At 40.8% G+C, this 20,866-nt stretch overlaps 2 protein-coding genes across 3 annotated transcripts; one reads left to right on the top strand and one right to left on the bottom strand.

Moving 5' to 3' along the window:
• Positions 1-4,476: 4,476 nt before the first annotated feature.
• prdx1 (peroxiredoxin 1) lies at positions 4,477-10,184 on the bottom strand. The gene is made up of 6 exons (XM_040022359.1): positions 10,060-10,184; positions 6,313-6,425; positions 5,974-6,127; positions 5,763-5,885; positions 5,546-5,676; positions 4,477-5,158 (listed from the first exon to the last, which is right to left on the bottom strand). Exons 2-6 carry the CDS (start codon positions 6,416-6,418, stop codon positions 5,076-5,078), a joined length of 597 nt encoding a protein of 198 aa, XP_039878293.1. The 5' UTR covers positions 6,419-6,425; positions 10,060-10,184; the 3' UTR covers positions 4,477-5,075.
• A 4,665-nt stretch (positions 10,185-14,849) lies between these two features.
• LOC120727815 (histone-binding protein N1/N2-like) lies at positions 14,850-19,096 on the top strand. 2 transcript variants are annotated; one of them, XM_040022349.1, is made up of 14 exons: positions 14,850-14,986; positions 15,115-15,226; positions 15,787-15,867; positions 15,954-16,054; positions 16,138-16,539; positions 16,655-16,734; positions 16,827-16,903; positions 16,998-17,071; positions 17,580-17,768; positions 17,851-18,014; positions 18,409-18,480; positions 18,571-18,633; positions 18,731-18,858; positions 18,941-19,096. In XM_040022349.1, the coding sequence occupies exons 2-14, from the start codon at positions 15,126-15,128 to the stop codon at positions 18,945-18,947; spliced, it is 1,539 nt and encodes a 512-aa protein (XP_039878283.1). In that variant the 5' UTR covers positions 14,850-14,986; positions 15,115-15,125; the 3' UTR covers positions 18,948-19,096. The 2 variants fall into 2 exon arrangements, with proteins under 2 accessions (XP_039878283.1, XP_039878282.1); XM_040022348.1 differs by having other exon boundaries at positions 16,643-16,734.
• Positions 19,097-20,866: the final 1,770 nt, after the last annotated feature.

The following is a 20,866-nucleotide window of genomic DNA, read 5'->3' as shown; positions in this document are numbered from 1 at the left end:
TCCCACACTCTCAATACACATATATCCCCCCACCCCCACCCACACACACACACACACACGCGCACACTTAAAGAGTAAAAATTGGGCTGGGCTCGCATGAGCCAAGTGAGGAAACATTATAACAGAGAGCCGTCTGCACCGGGAGCCGGTCACAGACCGCAGCCTCCGGGCTGGGCACACAGCAGGAGGGAGGCCAAGGAGCCCCCCAACCAGGCTGAGAGGACCCCAGAGACCCAGCAGCCACGGTCAATAACAGCCCCGGTGCAGAGAGCGCCCTCCGAGGAAACACTGGAGATATGGGTAAAATGATAAAATAAATAAGAACAGGATACAATATAAATATAAATATAAATAGAGTAAGAAGATTAAAAAATGAATAAGAATAAAATCAATAAATATTAGGTAAATCCTAAATTAATAATAGAATAACAGGATAGAATAAATAAGCATAAAAAATAAATAAATGCTAAGTAAAAGCTAAATTAAAAAGGTGGGTCTTGAGCCTGTTCTTAAAAACATGCACGTTCTCTGCGGCCCTGAGCTCCTCCGGCAGGCTGTTCCACAGACGAGGACCGTACCACTGAAAAGCTGCCTCTCCGTGAGTATGTGTCCTGACTTTAGGGACAATCAAAAGGCCAGTACCAGAGGACCTCAGGATCCGCGAGGGTTCGTATGGTAAAAGCAGATCTGAGAGATAAGAAGGCCCAAGACCATTAAGACATTTAAAAACCAATAAAAGAACTTTAAAATCGATCCTGAAACACACGGGGAGCCAGTGCAGCGATTCTAAAACCGGTGTAATGTGGGCCCGCCCTCTGGTCTTCGTCAGCACACGAGCTGCCGAGTTTTGCAAAAGTTGTAAAGTTGAAATATTCTTCTTAGGAAGACCAGAGAGCAGGGCATTACAGTAATCAATGCGACTGGTAATAAAAGCATGCATCAGCATCTCTGTGTTGGCCCGAGAGAGAATAGGGCGGACTCTGGCTATATTTTTTAGATGATAAAATCCAATTTTGGTTACATGTTTAACATGTGGGATAAAACCAAGCTCAGAGTCAAAAATAACACCCAGGTTTTTCACTTGTAGCGAAGGGCATAGTGAAAATGCCTCTAATTTAGACAAGAGTTTCTCTCTCTGAGCCTCAGGACCGACAATTAAAACTTCAGTTTTGTCCTGGTTAAGCTGTAAAAAGTTTTCTGCCATCCAAGATCTTATATCCAAGATACAGTTAAAAAGGGCATCCATTGGTCTGGTGTCATCAGGAGACACGGAGATGTACAGCTGCGTGTCATCAGCGTAACTGTGGAAGTTCACTCCATGCCTCCTGATGACACTGCCGAGAGGCAACATATACAAATTAAAAAGTACAGGGCCTAGAACCGACCCTTGAGGCACACCACATGTCATTTTATGGATCTTAGAGGAGCATGTATCCATACTCACCATAAAAGATCTGTCAGAGAGATAGGAAGTGAACCAGTTGTGTACAGCACCAGAGAGGCCCACCATGTGTTTTAGTCTGTTTAAAAGAATAGCGTGGTCCACTGTATCAAAGGCTGCGCTTAGATCCAGTAGCACCAGGACTGAGAGCTTTTGGGCGTCCCAGTTACATCTAAGATCATTTAAAACCTTTAGGAGAGCCGTCTCTGTGCTGTGGTTCACCCTAAATCCAGACTGGAATATCTCCAGGATCTGTCTATCATTGAGAAAATCAGTAATCTGAGTAAAAACAAGTTTTTCTAAGACTTTACTTAAAAATGGTAAGTTGGATACAGGTCTGTAGTTATTAAAATCATTACAATCCAAATTGCTCTTCTTCAGAAGGGGCCTCACCACCGCCGTTTTAAAGGCAGCAGGGAAGACACCCAACTGAAGAGAGCAATTCATCATGTATAAAAGCTCAGCCTCAAAAAATCCATAAAGTGTTTTAAAGAGTGAAGAAGGAATTGGATCTAAAAGACATGTGGTGGGTCTCACTGTGGAGAAAACCTTCTGAAAGTTCTCAGCATTAACCAGGACAAAGCTGTCCAGTGTCTCCTCAGGTACAATCGAGCCCTCAGATGTGTTTACAATCATATCGCGATTAGATAAAATATCAGACCTGATGGCGCTGATCTTTCCCCTGAAGTGGTCTGCAAACTGCTCACAGAGCGAGTCTGTGGGGGTTCTTTTGGAGCTTTTAAAATCAGGGTTAAATAAATGATCTATGGTGGAAAAGAGGACCTTGGGATTATTTTTGTTATTACTGATTATTTTGGCGAAGTATGAATTTCTTGACTTCCTTAATGTATTATTGTACATTTTAAGTTGCTCGGAAAATATTTGATGGTTGATAGTATTTTTATTTTTCCTCCACCTCCTTTCTGCTGCCCTGCAATTTCTTTTGAGTTTTTTGACTTCTTCGTTTCTCCAGGGTGATGCATGTTTTACGTTAATCTTTTTGGTGGTGAGTGGAGCAACGGAGTCAAGGCTTTTCTTCAGTTTGCTGTTTAAAATAACTAAAAATCAAATCGCAGGGTGCAGGTAAAATCACAGGGGGGCATTCGTCTAAAACCCTGGTAAAATTTGCAGCCACTTCAGAGGTTAGATAGCGCCTCCTCACAGTTCGCACCGAGGTCTCCCGCTGAATAAAACCGGTGATGTTAAAAAACACACAGTAGTGGTCAGAGACAGCCAAGTCGACAACAGAGGACACGCTGGTGGACAGCCCATGGGTGATGACCAGGTCCAGAGTGTGTCCTCTGTTGTGAGTCGGCTGCGTGACGTGCTGGGTAAAATCCAAACAGTGAAGAATGTTTAAGAATTCTTTTGTTGCAGGGTCAGAAGGATTATCTATGTGCAGGTTAAAATCACCGGTTAAAATTATCATATTATATTTTGAATGTATGTTTGTTAAAAATTCTGAGAATTCCTTGATAAAAGCAGCGCTGTCTTTAGGTGGTCTATAAATTGTGACAGATAAAACTGGAGGGCTGCTGAAAACAATAGCATGGAATTCAAAAGTGGTAAAATGATCAAATAAAATGTGTTTGGAGGTGAGTGTGTTGTTGGTTAAAGATGCAGTCCCACCACCTCTCTTACCACTTCTAATAGAAAAAGAGAAATTAAAATTTGGTGGGGAGGCCTCAGTGAGAACAACTGGTGCATCCGAGCCCAGCCATGTTTCAGTTAAAAATAAACAGTCAAGTTTATTATCTAAAATTAAATCATTAATAATAAAAGACTTGTTCGACAGAGAGCATACATTTAAAAGTGCCATACTGATTGAGACTGGTGGATTATTGACAATAGAGTTGAATGGATGTTGATATTTTTGTACATTACTAGTCCCTAAGGACCCCAAAGCGCTCTACATATCCAGTCATCCACCCATTCACACACACATTCACACACTGGTGATGGCTAGCTACACTGTAGCCACAGCCACCCTGGGGCGCACTGACAGTATTGGTATTGGTCCAGTTACTGACTGTATTGGTCCAGTTTTTCTTAACTTCGTAGGAAAGCAACAAGGTCAGGGAAACTGACCTTACTTTAAAATATAGGAATAAAAAAATTGTTAAAGCATAAAAAAGATTTTAATTTTTCAAATTCTTCACACATAATAGGTTTACATAGGTCTATTTCTTCGAGTCAAATACATTAAGACCAGACCAGGGGCGGCAGAACTGGCCTGTAAAGGTTCCAGTCCAACCCACTGGAATGTTCTGGTAAATGTGAAGGAGGACATAGATGTACTTTTAACTGTATTGTTAAAGGTTTTACAGCTGTTATTACTGATGAAGACCTCTCCTGTGGTCATTCATACTATGCTAAAGTAATAAGTGATACACAAACAATTTAAAAAAACCAACAGAAAATATCCCGTTTGTATGATGTAATTTCACAATGGCTCCTTGCGAGAAAAAAAAGACATTTTCTGTGAATTATAAACGACTTTTCTGGGTAAAACTGAGACATACTGTTGAAAATGCAATTATTTTTCTTATATAAAGTGGGGTTAAAAATGTAGTCATAGTGGGTTCACCGTATATAAATGGGCTGTATGTAGCCCACGATGTATGAGTTTGACATCCCTGATGTAGACCAGTAGGCATGGCCATTACAGGCACTTTGCTTTTGCCAGCTTTACATTAACTGGATAAGTATGGTGTAACAATTATAAATAATAATTATATCCTTGTGTCTTTTAGACTAGCAAAAAAAGAATATGTAATAGAGAAGTTCAGTGAATCCAAAACACTTAGCCTAAACATAGCATTGATTTCACTACTTTTTCATCCCTTGACAAATTCAAAGTGTCTGCTGTGAGGTCTGTTGAAAGAAAAAAATAGATTCATTGTTAACTTACACTGGCATTTTCAGTTGTTTGGACAGTTGGTGTTAAAGTTTATGTGGATAAACTGTGTTGTAATCAAACAGCTACTATATATTCATAATGTGTGACGTGGGTGTAAGAAAACTGACAATCAAGAAAAAATGCAAACTGTTGTTTGCTTTATTAAAGATCTTCATACATGGACATAATTCAGCATTGGCCTGTTTTTGTTGTTTAACCGTGTGTTATAACTGTTGACTGAGGAAAAAGATGCAATAAATATAAAGGAATCATAGACTCTCTTGTGCTATTGTGTAATTTATAACGTATCTGAGTAAATGTACATCATTCCAAAATATTCTTAATGTGCTTAACAATACCATAAAAAGTCGTGTAAGCGTGATACATAAATACATAATAGGCAGGTGAATTTCTACTTAATTTCAGTGAAATGCTTCAGACAGTTTGGTCCTTTGTATGTAACAAAAATGGGGAATGACATGAGAGAACAAACACACATTTGGTTCTGTCAGACAGTGAAGCATACAGCATACATAATTGCAGTGTTTTAACACAATTACATACTTTGGTCTAAGTGCACTGTTCACGCTACAAACAACAAAACACAAACAGCACATCAACTACAACAGCTGGCTCACTCGTCCACAGGCACAACGGCTTCAGTAAATATTGTTCGAAATGTAATCACAAAATGAAATCTCCTACAGCAGATAGCAGACTCAGGCCTTGGGCTTATTACTGCTTGGAGAAGAAATCTTTGCTCTTCTGGACGTCAGGTTTGATGGTGTCATTTCCTGGTTTCCAGCCGGCGGGGCAGACTGAAAAGATAAGACTATAATGAGTCCTGGCTGGTAGATGAAATGCAGGTGTGCAAAAGTGACACACATGTTGCACCTTAAAAATAAACCAACTCTGTTCTGCATGCAAAAACAGGCAACTAAAATGACCGTTTGTGAGATCATGATACATTGCGCAGATAAGAGTGCAAACCTTTGAATTTAAATAAGCCTCTGTGGTCTTTGCACTCTCTGCCACACATTATTTCTGAAAAACCATTAGCTAGTTTACATTCAAAAGTTATAATTTGGTAAAAAGCTGATTTTCACTGCAAGTAAATGTGAGCTGTAGAAAGCAGGGTGAGAAAACAGAATTTAAAATCAAGACCCAGAATGCAGACATTACATGGGCACAGCAGAGCACCATACCTTCTCCGTGCTTATCTGTGAACTGAAAGGCTTGAACCAAACGCAAGGTCTCCTCAACAGAGCGTCCAACTGGGAGGTCGTTTATGGTGATCTGTCTCAGGGTGCCCTTGTCGTCAATGATGAATAGACCCCTGTAATAGAGAGAATTATCAGCTCCTAGGTCTCCTTTAAAAATATTAAGACCAGCCCTTTGAGGACTCCACATTATTAGACGCACCTGTAGGCGATGCCCTCATCCTCTTTCAGGACCCCGTAATCTTTGGAGATGGTGCGCCGTGTGTCAGACACCAGGGGGATGTTCATGGCACCCAGACCACCCTGCTTACGTGGTGTGTTGACCCTGCACAGTCACCAAAAGATAGTATGAGGACTTAATAAAAATGAATATGGTCACTGTGGATGTGTAAAATACAAAGCTTTTTAAATACCAAGCGAAATGGGAGAAGTGTGAGTCCACTGAGGCGGCGATGACCTCACATCCAATCTTCCTGAATTCATTGGCAGCATCACTGAAAGCGATTATCTCAGTCGGACAAACAAAGGTGAAATCCAGCGGGTAGAAGAAAAACACGACGTACTTTCCTGTACCAAAGCATTAAAAAAAACACCAATGAGACTAGTGAATGCATCACTTTAATTAATTCTCATCTTTTGTAGTGTAAATGAATCTCTGCTGAATATGCTGCAGGATCACAAAACAATGAATCGCAGAGAGGAGGACCATCAAAGCATGTCAAACAGAAGGTGAGACGCAGGTTGTCCTTTACCTCTGTAGTCTGACAGCTTCAGATCGTGGAACTGTCCATCCGGCATCACCGCTTTGGCAGTGAAATCAGGGGCCGGCTTTCCAATTTGTGCATTGCCTGCAGACATCTTGAATCTGATTGGATTACAGAAGAAGAAAGCAGTCGGTGTTACACTGTGCTGTTTCTGTGTGCATAAGGTCTTCCTTATTTGCAGAACAAGGAAAAGTTTCTGTTATGTGAAACACCCACCAACACTGTTTTTATGTGACTAACACCTCTTCACTAGAATGTATATATATATATATATATATATATATATATATATATATATATATATGTATATAGATATATATGTTATTTTTTATGTTGTATGTATGTACCGTCACAAAAAACAAAGTTTACACCGGTTCTCCTCTCCGGCTAAATTACCCAGATGGTGTTTTATCCGTCCAAAGGGCGTTTGTGAAAGTAGGAAGGAAAATCAAAATCTAGAAAACAGGATTAAATGAATCCAAGAAGAGAAATTTCAACTACAGGAGAGATTTTTGGAAGCCCAAAGTGAACACTTTGAAGAAATGCACAATTTCTCATGAACAAACAAGACCAACAAATTAAAAATACGCAATACCAGCAGAACATTCAGATTATAAATGAAGGTTGGGGAATAATGTTTGGTCAAGCACGGCAGCAGATTATAAACCTGATGAGAGAAAAGAAGAACAACAGCACACAATTAAGAGAAATGTCCTACCAGCTTCAAGAAACAGAAGCTATAGTGGAATCTCATACAGTGGCACTGTAGGAATTAAATAAAACAAGCAGACAAAAAACAAAAGTAAAATTCTCTCCCTTTTTCCAGTTCAGGTTTGGTTTTAAATCCGTATTTGTGTCATTTAACCCACATTAGTTCCTTTACATTTAACCTAGGTTTCTTTAAGTCAATATTAGTCAACTCAGTTCTAAGTTTAGTCCAAATCAAAAACAAAGAATGAGCAGTTCTGAAGGTCGCGCTTCAATGGGAGACGATGGAGGCAACATGGGAGGCTTGGCCACTTGGTTGGTGGCGAGCTTGGAAGGAGCAGGACCTCACAACGGAGCGCACACTGCGGGCATGGACCAAACAGGACCCACCGGCTCAAGCTCAGGTGCTGGCATCCGCTGCCCCGGACCTTTGGGCTCTGGACAGGGTTCAGGACTAGACCATGTGGTGACCTCTGGCTCGGGTTCAGAACCAGGACCAGATGGTGCTGAGACTTCTGGAGCAGCACCAGATTGCTCAGGGTGGGGTGGGTGGGGAACTGGTGACTGAGGCTGATGCTGAAGCCTGACCACTCTCTCCCTGGGGACAGGAACTGGTGAAGGGACAGGCTGGACCCTAATTGCCCCCACTCTGGGAATTGGTCCAGGGACAGGGCAGATAGACAAAGAGGCTGGAGAGTTAGTGGCAGTGATGACAGCCTAAACCCACCAACTGTTATCGTTGGGGAACTGAGCAAAGGAAAGGCAGTAACTCTTGCAGCTTGGATGCTACGAGGCCCCCCTAGAGCCAGGGTACACCAAGCTTCCTCCCTCGTCAACTCACCCAGATAGGATGCCTGTTGCCGAGTCTTTACTAAATTTGCTGGGTCCATTCTGTGGTCACGTCATACTGTCAAGAGGTGCTGGAATCCTCAGACAAACATAAACTCAAAATGCAGCTTTATTAGATAGCAAGGTGGCAGCCTTAGCCTTCTCCTTTACAAGGAGGGGTAGCAGTTCTACTCTGAAACCTTCCCAAATGACTTAACTCCTCACCCTATCGCTAAGGCAGAGTCCATCTGCCTTTTGGAGAAAACTAATTTTCGCTGCTTGTATCGACAATCTCATTCTAATAGTGTTAACAAAAAGATGAGGCCTAGATTAAAAGACTTCAGGTGTTTCTCAACAACAATGCACCATCTAGTGGTAGAAGGCAGCATAATAATTAGGACAATAATTTACTGCCATTGGATATCGATTAAAATTTTAACAGTTAAATTATAAGACTAGTAAGTCTGGTAGCTACTAGTCACAACAACGACAATTAGTTGGCTAGGCGACATGTGGCGCACATCCCAAGTATAAATCTTGCCACAATCAAAGTAGTTACAAATGAATCTTTTAGTCAACCAACCAGCTCAGTTTAAATACACTTATCACTGACAAGGTCCTTTAAACAATGAATGCATTTCTTGATGCATGCTCAATAATCCAAATAAGTAAACCTGAGTGATATGATGTGTGGAGCTTATAACACAGAAATCAGTCAATGAAGTGAAAACAAACCACCTTTTTTTTCCTAACCCTAACTGGCATTAGATGAAGTAGTCCTAAATCTACAACACTAAAAACGCTTTAGTTTCAGCTTCTCCGACAGGAGGATTTGTTGTTTTTCTTTATCCAATGTGATTATAAATAGACTGACCAGGCCAGTGTTAATAACCAATATATAACCAGTATGCATAGGTTGTTCAGTATGGGCCAGTAGGAAAGCTTAGAAACCTAACAGATGCTGGAGATAAGTTATGTTAGCACGTTTCTTTTTCCACAGAGCAAATCTAGCTGTGGTTTCCACTGTCTGTGGCATTTCTACAGTCAGCAGCTGTCTTCTTCCTTTTCTTCTTCCTCTTCTTTTGGCTGCTCCCTTTTAAGTCCTCCTTTTAAGTATATCTACTGTGTATATAGACACAATATTAGCTAATATATTAATACATTCCAAAAAAAATATGTAAACACAAAATGCAAACTAAGTAATTTGATTGCACGTAAATCTTCCATGTAATGTGTTACTTAAGTACAATGTAAAACATTACATTTGGGGAAATTTGGTTAAATAAAATGCACTTGATTAGTATGCATTCATTCAGTTTATACCAGGCACATTTCCCTAATGATTAATTATTAGTATGAATAAACCTTTGATTTTATATATTTTAATTGCTTTTTACTCAAAATAATTGCTTCATGTTTATGGAGAGCAAAAAAAAAGTGCACTTGCACTTTTTATTTATTTATTTTATTTAACCCCCCTCTTTATTAAAGCTCGAATCTATACACACACACACACACACACACACACACACACACAGATAGATAGATAGATAGATAGATAGATAGATAGATAGATAGATAGATAGATAGATAGATTTATATAAATCACTGTGAACACAGTGGGATAGAACAATAACATACAAAATGTCAACATTGCAAACCGTTTAACTGTATAAGCTTGTATTATAGGGAAGTGTATAATTAAAGGCGCATGGCAGCTCACCACCTCAGCTCAAACACCTATTATTGGGCGCACAGTACATTAGGTGGCAAAAACATAAAACCGCAAAGCACTTCCACTTCGACTCTAATGTGTTTCCTTATATAAATAGTCACACCTGTTTTCTAACCCTTCTTTTGCCATATAACTTCCATCTTCGGGGATTAACCCACCTGGGTTAGCTGTGTGAGTTTGGTTTGCAGCTGTAGCAAAACTCTCAAATATTTCCTTGACTCTAAAATAAGCCACACACGGGCTCTTTCTTTCGTTCACTGAAACGGAAACAAATTATCAACGAGCCATCCTTTTCTCCGAGTTTCTGAAAGCGATTTTTTTTCACATGTGGGAAAAACCCACTTGTTGAAATATCGCTTCAGCTTCGGCTACACAACTGCAAACTTCACAACCAATAAGAAAAAATGTCATTTTAAGGTTAAGACTCTAAAGAACACAATTACATGTTCGTTAGTGTCACATACCTCACTTTTTTTCTTCACACCACACAGTCACGGCCCACGGAGTGCAGGAGGTAAGAGACTCGGGCTCGGGGGGGAGATTTATAAAACGACTCATATCTCGCGATAACTGCGCTCAGAACGTGAACTGAAGCCACTTCAGTCAGTCCCACAGAATGTGAAGCTTGCGCTTATGTAGCATGACTTTGCATTTTTCCTTTCCTCATGACTTTTCTGGGAATCCACGCTCTTGTGAAACCCAGAGGAGTAAAAGATAAAGGCTGGCCTCCAGGAAATAACCTCAAGATTTTGCGTTTGGCGTTAAAGTTGTTTAATAATCTCAGAGGAGCTAACCCTCTGTGTTTGAACTATCCCCATTCACTGTAATACACTGAATTATTGATGTAAAACTAAAAATATATAAATGAACAGGTGTCTAATGGCTGGCACTTCCTTAATCCAGGGGTCATATGAGGTTCCATCATAAGACTCAACCTCTTTCACGATGTGCTGTCAATCCATTGTTATGCACAAGCAGTAAATAATAGTATCATATTACTCTTTCAGCTTCACCTCACTTCTGCTGCCTTTTTTGTCATTACCAGTAATATGCAAAGTAACTTACTAGCTCAAGAAACTAGTGATACTCAACCAATGGAGCATATTTTTTTTCTAATTGTCTGTGGACTCATTTCAATGAGGGCTAAGTTCCTCTTTTTCTTTTAAGTAGAAATAACACTTCCCCTAGAAAACAATAGTAAATATACCTGTTTTATACCAAGTACAATAAATCTGTTCACAATTTAGGTTTCAACTACACATGATGTGTTTTAGAAGCACTTCCTTGAAGTCTGGACTTGCCTTTAAATTATTATTGCAACATCTTATTGCTTCTATCCAGTGAGCTGCCAGAAGGTATTTTTCTTTCTAATTTCCTCATCACTCCCACTAGATTTACTGAATGACTCCGCTGTCTGTATTTTCTGTAATCTTGTGAAGAGGAAGTTGCTACATTTTACTTACATTTCTAAGCAAGTCCATTTAGGTAAAAAGAAAAGAAAAGAAATGCCCGGTGCTATATGATATGGATAAATAATAAGTAATAAACTATAAATGAACTATTGTGGGTCACCTGTTTGTCTCTCAGGGAGATTAAATAGAAGCTAGAGGCCAATTTTTATTTGAACATGGTGAAGAGGTGCAGCGTGGGCAGCATATTAAAATGATTGTTAAGCCAAACCACTTTCTTTCAAACTGCATTTGTCAGAGCCTTTGCAGAGGACGAGTTTTCTGCGTGCCTTTTAACTTAAAGTTTCAGACTCTATGGGACTGTTACTAACACCTAGGAGAGTTACCTGGTGTACCAAGGTGTAATCTAATTACACCAAAGTATTATTGACGTGTGACAGCAAACCTTATGTGTAACAGTTGCTATAATTCAGGAAGAGAAAAAAAACAACAAAAGGGAAGAGAAACCGGTTTCAGGAATCCAGACAGTGGTTAATTTTGAGTTGGGGGGTTTTCAGCTATAGTAGACCTTTTTCAGAGCAGTCATTCTTTTATATGAAAATGCAAAGACAGGTTTTAATTATGACATTAATTCAAACTCTACACCCGAATAATTCAATCTAGTTTTATATTTATATATTTTATTTATTGCACTAAATCACATAAATAGTTGCTTCAAGGCACTTTATATTATAAGGTAAATACTTTACAGTAATACAGACAAAACTCGAGCAATTACACAATCCCCCTTTGAGCACGGTCTTGGTGGCAGTGGTGAGGAAAAACTCCCTTTCAACAGGAAGAAGCCTCCAGCAGAAGCAGGCTCGGAGAGGGGCCGCCATCTCCCACGACCGGTTGGGAAAGAAGCCCAATCTGTGCTACTGTTAACACCTGTTTACCTATTTATTCATGCCCCAATAGTGTACTGAAAAAAGTGTATTGTCTCCTGTTTGGGAAACCTAAATGAAATAATGTTTTCTCTCACACTAAGTGAGTCTAATGCCAGTGCCCTAAACATTTTGGCTAAAACCTTCTGAGTACATATATCATTAAATTCATTTTAAACTCAGGAAACCAACCACAGTGTGTGTTTTTTCTTCTTCTTTCTATTTTTCAGGTTACGTTAGTTCACCTCAGTCGACCTACAGAGGCTGCTGTCAGTTCAGCCTCTCGCTGTCACCGAGCAGTGTCTTTGCACACTGTTACCATGGAGCTCCATCAAGGGCTAAATAAGAGGGGAGGGCCTACAATAACCTCCTGTTAGAAGCACTGCGGTGGGCTAATGATCAAACACTGCGCTGTGTTCATCTCCTGTCTCACAATATGCCCATAATTAGTACATCTGCTCCCCTAGTGATTCCAAAGCAGCTGGATGTTTGAAGGGCTCTCACACAGCTCTCATCCCAGCTTCATTCAGCCGTGCTGAATAACAAAACAGCTGTAGCAGTCACAGATGTGACGATGGACTGAAAAATGGCTTCAAATGATTGGTGCTTTTAATCCACAATTATTAAATTAGTACAGTTTAGTAAAGCTCATTTAGGGTTATCTGGCTTTATTGGCAGACTTTGAGGAAAGAAAAGCTTTTCTAGTTCTGCTACTTCCAATGACTCAGTATCAGGGCATGGCATTAAAGAAATGCATTGAAAATCATTTGATCTTCCTTAGCGAGTTAGATGAAAAGATTATTAGCTTGTGCGATATGTAGGTGGATTCAGTACTCACTTAGCTTAGCCACCTACAAAGACAGGATACAGGTGGAAACAAAGTATTGCTCTGTGTGAACAAAACTCAACCTAGTAGCATCGCTAAAGCTCATAAATGACCACTATAAACCTTTTTGTATGTAATTAAAGTACTTTTTACTATTTTTTAAAACTGAATAATCATATTTCATCCAATATTTTCTTTTGTTTTTGTTTAAAAATATAATGTAATGGAAATCCAAATTCCCCCTTCACCAACGTTGTCAGGTATTTAGGGAAGGATGATTTGAAATATATCTGTATGATGCTGATTTGTTGTCAGGTCCAGACTTGTTTTGATGAGGCAGCGGCACACTGGAGTCAGCAGGAGGCGATCATAGGGGAGCTGGAGTATTAGTGCTTCTCACAGCAGGACATGGCAGCAGTGTGTACTGCTGTTTTACATACATGCTGAGTGAAACTAAAACACAGCAATAGCACCATCAAATTCTACTAGATAGGCTATCCTTAAACAGTTACCCTTATACTGAACAACTCTGAGAAACATTAGAAATGAGTAAAAACTTGCATTTTTTGTTGCATTTATGGGTTGAGCAGCAGAGTTGAGTATGTGAGTTTTGCTGTCTGCTTTTGTCTGGTATTGAATTGGATGATTGAAACCAGAAGAAACAACACATATTGGACAATTTAATCACTTACTTATTTAACAAGGAGCATCCTCTGTGGTATGTGAAAGACTCATACACAGCTACAAAAGCCTATCACCTGCTGCTAGTCACCAGCTAGGTCCCACAGTGCTGTGGGATGGCGTCCCATTCTTCAAGAGAGTATGTTGGTCACTCTGATACGAAAAGCATGTCAAAGCTGATCCCACAAGCATTCGGTGGGGTTGGCGTGTGTCATCTTGGAGGACATAATTCAGTCCTAGACTGTGGAGATATGGGATTGCTATTGGTTGCAAAATCTCATCTTGACATCTCTCTGCATTGATATCATCTGCAATGTTGACAGTCTGGTTTTTCCAGTAAGGGAGATGTTGCCCCACACCATCACACAGCCTCCACCGAAAGCTGTTACCCTACTGGTGCATCCATCAGCATAGTGTTCTCCACAACATCTCAACACTTTGACCCTACCATCCAACAGCTGTAAGCAGAAACTGGACTCATCAGGCACCGAAGTGTTAGCATCTGGGTTATCTGAAGCTCAAAACAAGAGCCAATAGAAGAACAAGATTTTTGGCAGATAAAATACCCACACACTCAACCAACAAATGCATTTTCCTTACAAATGTGGCACCACTGATGGGGAAAATAAACAATATTTCCAACATTACAGGATTTATTGCTAAAAAGCATTGTTACAACAAAGAAATGATCACCTACATTTCTTTACTTTTACTTACATAGTAAAATACTATACCTTTGCAAAATGATCCAATAAATGACTCAATAATGGTACGTTTTATTTCAATCATAGTTTGTTTTTGTTTTTTTACTGTGATGCCGCTGTCTATTAACTAAGACAAAAAAACATTATTCACACTAAACAGCAGGTCACAGAAATAACTCTGACCTGATCTAACCATGTAACATTTATGTCACATTTGTGTGGGTAATTTACATATTTGAAGACATTTTCTTCAAAATATCCTATTTATTTAATATTTTATAATTGTGTTGTTGTTCTTGTTGTTGTTTTAGTGGTGACATTACTAGAAATAAAAAACAAAATGCCCAAAGGTTCTTAAAAGTGTTGCAAAACGACCTTAAGATCCCCAGACAAGCTTTAGGGAACACTTCCTGAAGGTCTCTTAAAGATTAATGGTTGTTGGGAAGCCAGTGTGTACAATAATAACAGGGCTGCCATCAACAGTACTCATTATAACAGTTTCAATTGTTGTTTTTAGTATTGCACTGGAAGGATTAGCAGTATAATGAATAGGAGTGGTAATACAAGGAGCAGTATAACAATAGCAGCAGAAGTACTTGAGGTAGTAATGCGTGTAACTGTAGCAGCGGTACTTGCAGTCCTCTTGTTAGTACTTTGTACCTTTAAGAATTCTCCCGCGCGGGTCTACAAATAAGGAAAGCGACCGGAAGGAGCAGGGGTATTTCGCGCCAATTTGAAACAACGGAACACAGTCAGTCTGAGCGGCACGAGACACGAGCTGGGACGCGCGCGCCGCCGGAGGTCTTTTTTATTATTATTATTTTAACTGCTCTTCCCCGTCAAAGGTGTGTGGTGGCCTCTCTGCTATTTGAACTTAAACGATACAAACTGGTACCAAAGGCCTAGGTACAGTTTGACCTGAGCTCAGAGTCCAGGCAGGGAGCTGAGCTGACCGATTGTTTCTCTCCGTCAGGTGTTGTAAACATGGAGGAGGCCAACAAGCTGATTGGTACCGGCAAGAAGCACTTGGTGATGGGGAAGGTAGTGGAGGCTGTGAGCACCCTGCAGGAGGCCAGCGGCATGCTGTGAGTTACCCTCAAGTCACGCTGGAGTTTCAGTGAGGTTGAACGTGAAACGGTCCCACAAAGGGCCCATAAAGTGGCCCTCGTGGTTACTTTTAAAACGCTCACTTGGGCTTCCTAAAACTAAACCGTGTGTTTCACTGTTTACATGATTGAAGAGTTTATAGGTGACAATGCCTCGTGCAGGCTGATTCTGAGCAGGTGTGCAGATTGGTGCAAATGCAAAACGGCCGTTTTTGTTTTTTTTTCTCCCCTCTGGTGTTTGAAAATGAACTTGAACGTGTTTATGCAAATCAAACTGCCTGCAGCTGTTCTTTGCATGTGAGCAGAAAGCAGTGACATTAGTTTAGCTTAGTGTTTTTCTTAATTTATATATTTAATTTCCATTAGGTTCTGTTTTATTGTTTAAGCTTAAACCTAGTTTGAATAATTCACTTGCTAATCCTTTTTATACGCCTAGCTTTTTAACTCCACGAATCTTTCTAATTTGTTCTGAAGCAGCACGTGAGCAGTAATGGATGCCTGCTTTTCACTCTAAAATAAATGGTAAATTGTTGTTATAGGGCTAAAGAGTTTGGAGACACAGCGGACGAATGTGGCGAGGCTTTCTTCTGGTATGGCAAAGCTCTCCTGGATTTGGCACGGTAGGTTAATCAGGTTTAAACATGAGAAAGTCCAGCTCTTTAAGGTGAGGATGGAGGGGCCGCTCTGACTGCCAGACTTGTTGTAGGATGGAGAACTCAGTCTTGGGTAATGCTCTAGAGGGAGTGCCGGAGGAGGAAGAAGAGAAACCCAAAGACTCCAATGTTGAGAGCACAGACAATGTAGACGGTAAGGGAATAATGTGATATTTGGCTTGTTACGGTTAATCTAAATGTGCACACATCATTCCCAACTGTATCTGCTGTCAACAGAAAAGACCAGAGACGAGCTGAGGGTGCAGGTGTACGACGCCATGGCGGAGAAGAAAACTGAAGACGGGGAGAAGGTTGAAGGGAAGCAGAGTGAGGATCCACAGGAGAAGACGGAAGGAGCCGAGGCTGGTGACAAAAAGGAAAACACAGAAAAAGTAGAGGGGGAGGCTGAAAAGGACAATAAGAATGATGAAAGCAAATCTGAAAGTAAAGATAAGAAGAAAAAGAGTGGGGAGGAAGTGGATGCAAAGGACGACGCTGAACCTGCTGCTAAGGAGAAGGAGGGGGACTCTGCCGCTAAGGAGAAAGAGGAGGACTCTGCCTCGAAGAAGGAGAAGACTGCTGCTAAAGAAGAGGAGCCAGCTGAGAAGATGGACTCTGCTGCTAAAGAGGAAGAAGCAGGTGACCTTTGCTCCTCCTGTCCTGACCCTGGCTTGGTAATGGCAGTGTTAGCTGCTGAAGCATGCTTCAGCAGTGTATCTAAACTCATGACATTTGCTTGTAGATGGCGAGGAAGATGAGGAGGAAGGCGGCGACGATGTAGAAATGGAAGGTGATGCAGAGGAGCAGGGTGAAGGAGATGCCACTGGGGAGAAGGTACTGAACAAACAGCTCGCATGTTAAAAAAAGGACTCGGCTGACTGTGCGAATTTTGAATTTCATGTTTTCTGTCTGTGTTCCTCTATTAGGACAGTGACGATGAGGAGGTGGGTAACCTGCAGCTGGCCTGGGAGATGTTAGAAGTGGCCAAAGTCATCTACAAGAGGTAAAGGAAACACTTCAGAGCCATGGTTTTTATCTTATCATTTTGCACCTGCATTTCAAGCTTGTAACCTTTTTCCTCTTTGTTCTTATAAAAGGAAAGAGACGAAGGGGGATCTGCTAATGGCAGCCCAGGCTCATTTGAAACTGGGTGAAGTTTCTGCTGAATCAGGTCTGAACAAATGTGCAGCTTTGCACATAATCATTGTTTTCTCTTTGATGCAATGAGCTTGAAGCTGTGTTGGCTCAGTGTTTGCAGCGGTGCTCAGTTTCTGTCAGGACTAAAAGTCTGTGAGCAGCTTGAGATTTCTTTAGTTCTGTTTTGTGTACCTAAAACTAGGTTGTAACACAGCTAAAAAGTTAAATCTGCCATTGTGCTGTTTGCCCACTTGGGGGCAGCCTAAATTAGTTGAACCATAAAATGTCTCAGCTTCAACTTTTTGAAATGCTAGTTTTCTAAGTGGATGCTCACATCCACACCCGGTAGTTACAGAACAGTTTTTTTTCGGTCGCATCACCACTTAAAGATCAAATCTTTAGCTGATGAAGTCTGTACTGTTCTCAGCTCATTGCAGTGTCCATGCCTGCTGACCCTGAACAGTGGATGAAACTCTGAGAATGCAGAGTTTGTTTTTTGTTTTTTACATGTCAGGTGTTGATTTGCTGCTTCTCTTTTTCAGGGAACTATCCACAAGCACTGGAGGATTTCCAGGAGTGCCTGAAGCTGCAGGTGAAGCACCTGGACTCAGACAGCCGCCTGCTGGCAGAGACTCACTACCAGCTCGGTGTGACCTATAGCCTGAACACGCAGTACAGCGAGGCCATCGAGTCTCTGAAGAGCTCCATCTCTATCATAAAGAACAGGCTTGGTAAGCATCGGCTCCTGGAGTGAAATTAGCTTCCAGAGAATCATCAATGCAATAATTAATATATATATTAATACAATTCCAGACAAGCTGCAGGAGATGCTTGACAAAGCCGAAGGTCCAGAGGCTCTGCCAGAGGAGAGGAAGGAGCTGGAGGAGCTCAAAGCTCTGCTGCCAGAGATCCAGGAGAAGGTGGAGGACGCCACTGAAAGCCTGAAGACGGCGAGCGCGGCTGTGAAGGATGCACTGGTGAGTTTGGCATAGAGTTTGATTTAGCTGGAGGACGGTCATCAGAGCATAGGCGATCAGTATGCACTGGTTAAAGTGGTGCTATCCACCAAGCGTGATGCCTGAATTGTTTTGGTTTTAGTTGTTAAATGGGATTCATAAAATACATGCTCCATGCTGGTGCTTCAGTGACATGTGAAGTTCAGTTTTTCTATTTGTTCTGTTGCTACGCGTCTTCACAAGTAAACCACTTGGTGGAAAAATATTTGGGAACTCGATCAATCATTAGTCACACCTCCCTCTATAAGGTCCAGTGAACAGCAGGCTTTCGTGAGATGATCACAGCATAGCCGCCATCATACCTGTGCATCAGAGTTTGTAAAGTTGTATAATCCAATAAACCAATCTGTTTCAGGACGGAGGCTCCACTTCCTCTGCCTGTGATGGTTCCACCGTAAAGAACAGAGACTCTTCTTCCACTTCAGAGGTCAGTTACAAGTTTTCATGGCACACTTTGTGAAACAAACTTAAGCCCAACAGGATTGTAAAATAAGTGTGATGTTTAACTTCCAAACAGATTAAAAGCACATCCACCTCCACAGCTGCAGTCTCTGACATCTCCCACCTGGTTAGAAAGAAGGTGAGGTTTTTTTTTTGTTTGTTTGTTTTTTAAACTTGCATTGATGTGGTGTAGCTATAATGGTGAGCCTCCATTTTACTGCTGCCGTGTATTGCAGAGGAAACCAGAGGAGAGTCCGGTGAAGGAGGATGTGAAGAAGGTGAAACAGGACAACAGTCAGCCAGGCGAAAAGCTTCTCACTAATGGAGATGCAGGTGAACACGCCAATGATATGGAAGTCGAAAGGTGAGGTGTCATTTCTGTCTGCTGTGCCGTTTACGACTTACAACCTTGAACTTGTCTGAAATCCCATCATCCTCTGTTTCAGTAAGTGAAGCTGCACTTTGTCTCCGTTCAAGAAGAGATTCACCAGCACAACAAGCTCTTAACTGTCTCTTACACGTTTGCTGTTGTAAATACACATTTGTTTGTTCTCTAGTGTTTGACATAATACTGTAAAATTCAATAAAGATGGTTGGATAAACCTGTGTGTTAAACCTTCATTACTGGAGACATTAAAATGTTTTGTTTTCTGGCAGTTGATGAACTGTCCATAAATGTTTGTACTCGCCACATAAGTGGCTCCTTTAGTCATACTGGTTCTACAGCATTCTTCAGTCTGACTTATTGTATTTAACTATGTGGTCTGAAGAGAGGATTCAGTGTGCCATGTGAGAACAAGTGCAGTTTAATCAAGAGAATGCAAGAACCTGGGCCTTACAGCTGATAGCTGAATACACGAACAGGAAAATTTAGCTGTGCAGTAACTGAAAGCCTGCGCTTGGATAAAGCACTAGATAAACAAAGGCTCTGTACCAACCTGATTAATATCACTGGTGTTTTAATTACTAAAAACTTCTGATGCTATTTATGCTTTTCAGCTTCCAATACTTCTCCTGGCTTAGTTCTACGTAGGGTGGCTCAAAATTTCCGCAGTCAAGTTTTGACAACTCCTGATGTCCCTGGCTGAAATGCAGCCCCAAACCATGACACAGCCTCCACTGTTTTACAGAAGGCTGTAGACACCCACTGCCTTACCTCCCTCCTGGTCTCCTATACAAACTGACAATTTGAATGAAAATGTTCAAAATTAAATTCATCATTCCATAAAACTGTTGTCACTGACTTTGAATCCAGTTCTTATATATTTGTAAAATTTGGCATACCTCATCCTTTTGTTTCCCTCCCTTAAAAATGGCTTCTTGACCGCAACACCTGATCTCTGATGAGCATTGTCATGTTTTTGTTGCATTCTTATGTCTTAAGGACATGACTGTAGATGGGTTCAATGAGAGTTAAAAGCTCATTGAGAATAGTGTATGAAGATGTTCTGACTTGATGCAGCTGATTAGATGGTTTGTAATGATTTGTCTAAACCAGACATGACTGGTCACACTTGGTTGTTTCATTAAACAGCAATCTATAGCGCTCTCTTCTAGCTCTTCCCCCTGTGAGGTAAACAATAACGGGAAGACAGACATATAGGAGAAGACATCATTTGCCAGAGAAGAAGAGGTACACATGCAGCTAATTATAGTAATAGCAATAATCACTATGGCTAATTAAAATGCCTGGGCCCTTTATCATGCTCACTGGGACACTGAACTGTGAATGAAAATATGAAGCCATTCTCAGTGTTATAAAACCGTGGTGCTTTCCCTGCTAACAAAACTGAAAGCACTGAAGAAAAAGGCTCAAACTGAAGTGTCAAAGACATGTAGGATTTAAAACTATATATTAGTTTTGAAGGCCGACAAAATCTCAACATATTATCAGCAACGTTTTGGAAATCATGATGATTAAAGCTGCAGAAGAGCGAAATCTAGAAAAATAAACATCCCTCCTCCTGCAGCTTCCCCCGCTCTCTATTCTAATCCCATCTATGTGGGCTGAAAAAACACAATACTTTAAATTTAAATACTGCATTATCCCACCACTTCTTACTTCCTGTGAGAACAACTTTTTTTTTTCCACGACTCACCGGATCTCAGCCACAAGCCTGTGAATCTCCCGACATGAACTTAAGCCCAGCCCACAGGGCGTGCAGGAATCTCGCTCACACTGAATTTACATCTGCTGCAAGGTTATTAATGTTTTTGTTTCAGATGTAGCCACAGACCTGCTGCTCACAATGTGGGTCACAAAAACAAGTCTGCTTACACATTTCATCCCAAAATTAAAGCACAGCCTCTCAAAGCATTGCATATGTGGGAAACTGGAACTTTTCTATAACAAAAATGTTTCAGTGTTGCAT

The sequence above is a fragment of the Simochromis diagramma genome, unplaced genomic scaffold, assembly GCF_900408965.1.
Source record: "Simochromis diagramma unplaced genomic scaffold, fSimDia1.1 OVJJ01000205.1, whole genome shotgun sequence".
Classification (NCBI taxonomy): domain Eukaryota; kingdom Metazoa; phylum Chordata; class Actinopteri; order Cichliformes; family Cichlidae; genus Simochromis; species Simochromis diagramma.
Note: the sequence above shows the minus strand (reverse complement) of the source record. Positions and strands in the feature narration are given on the sequence as shown.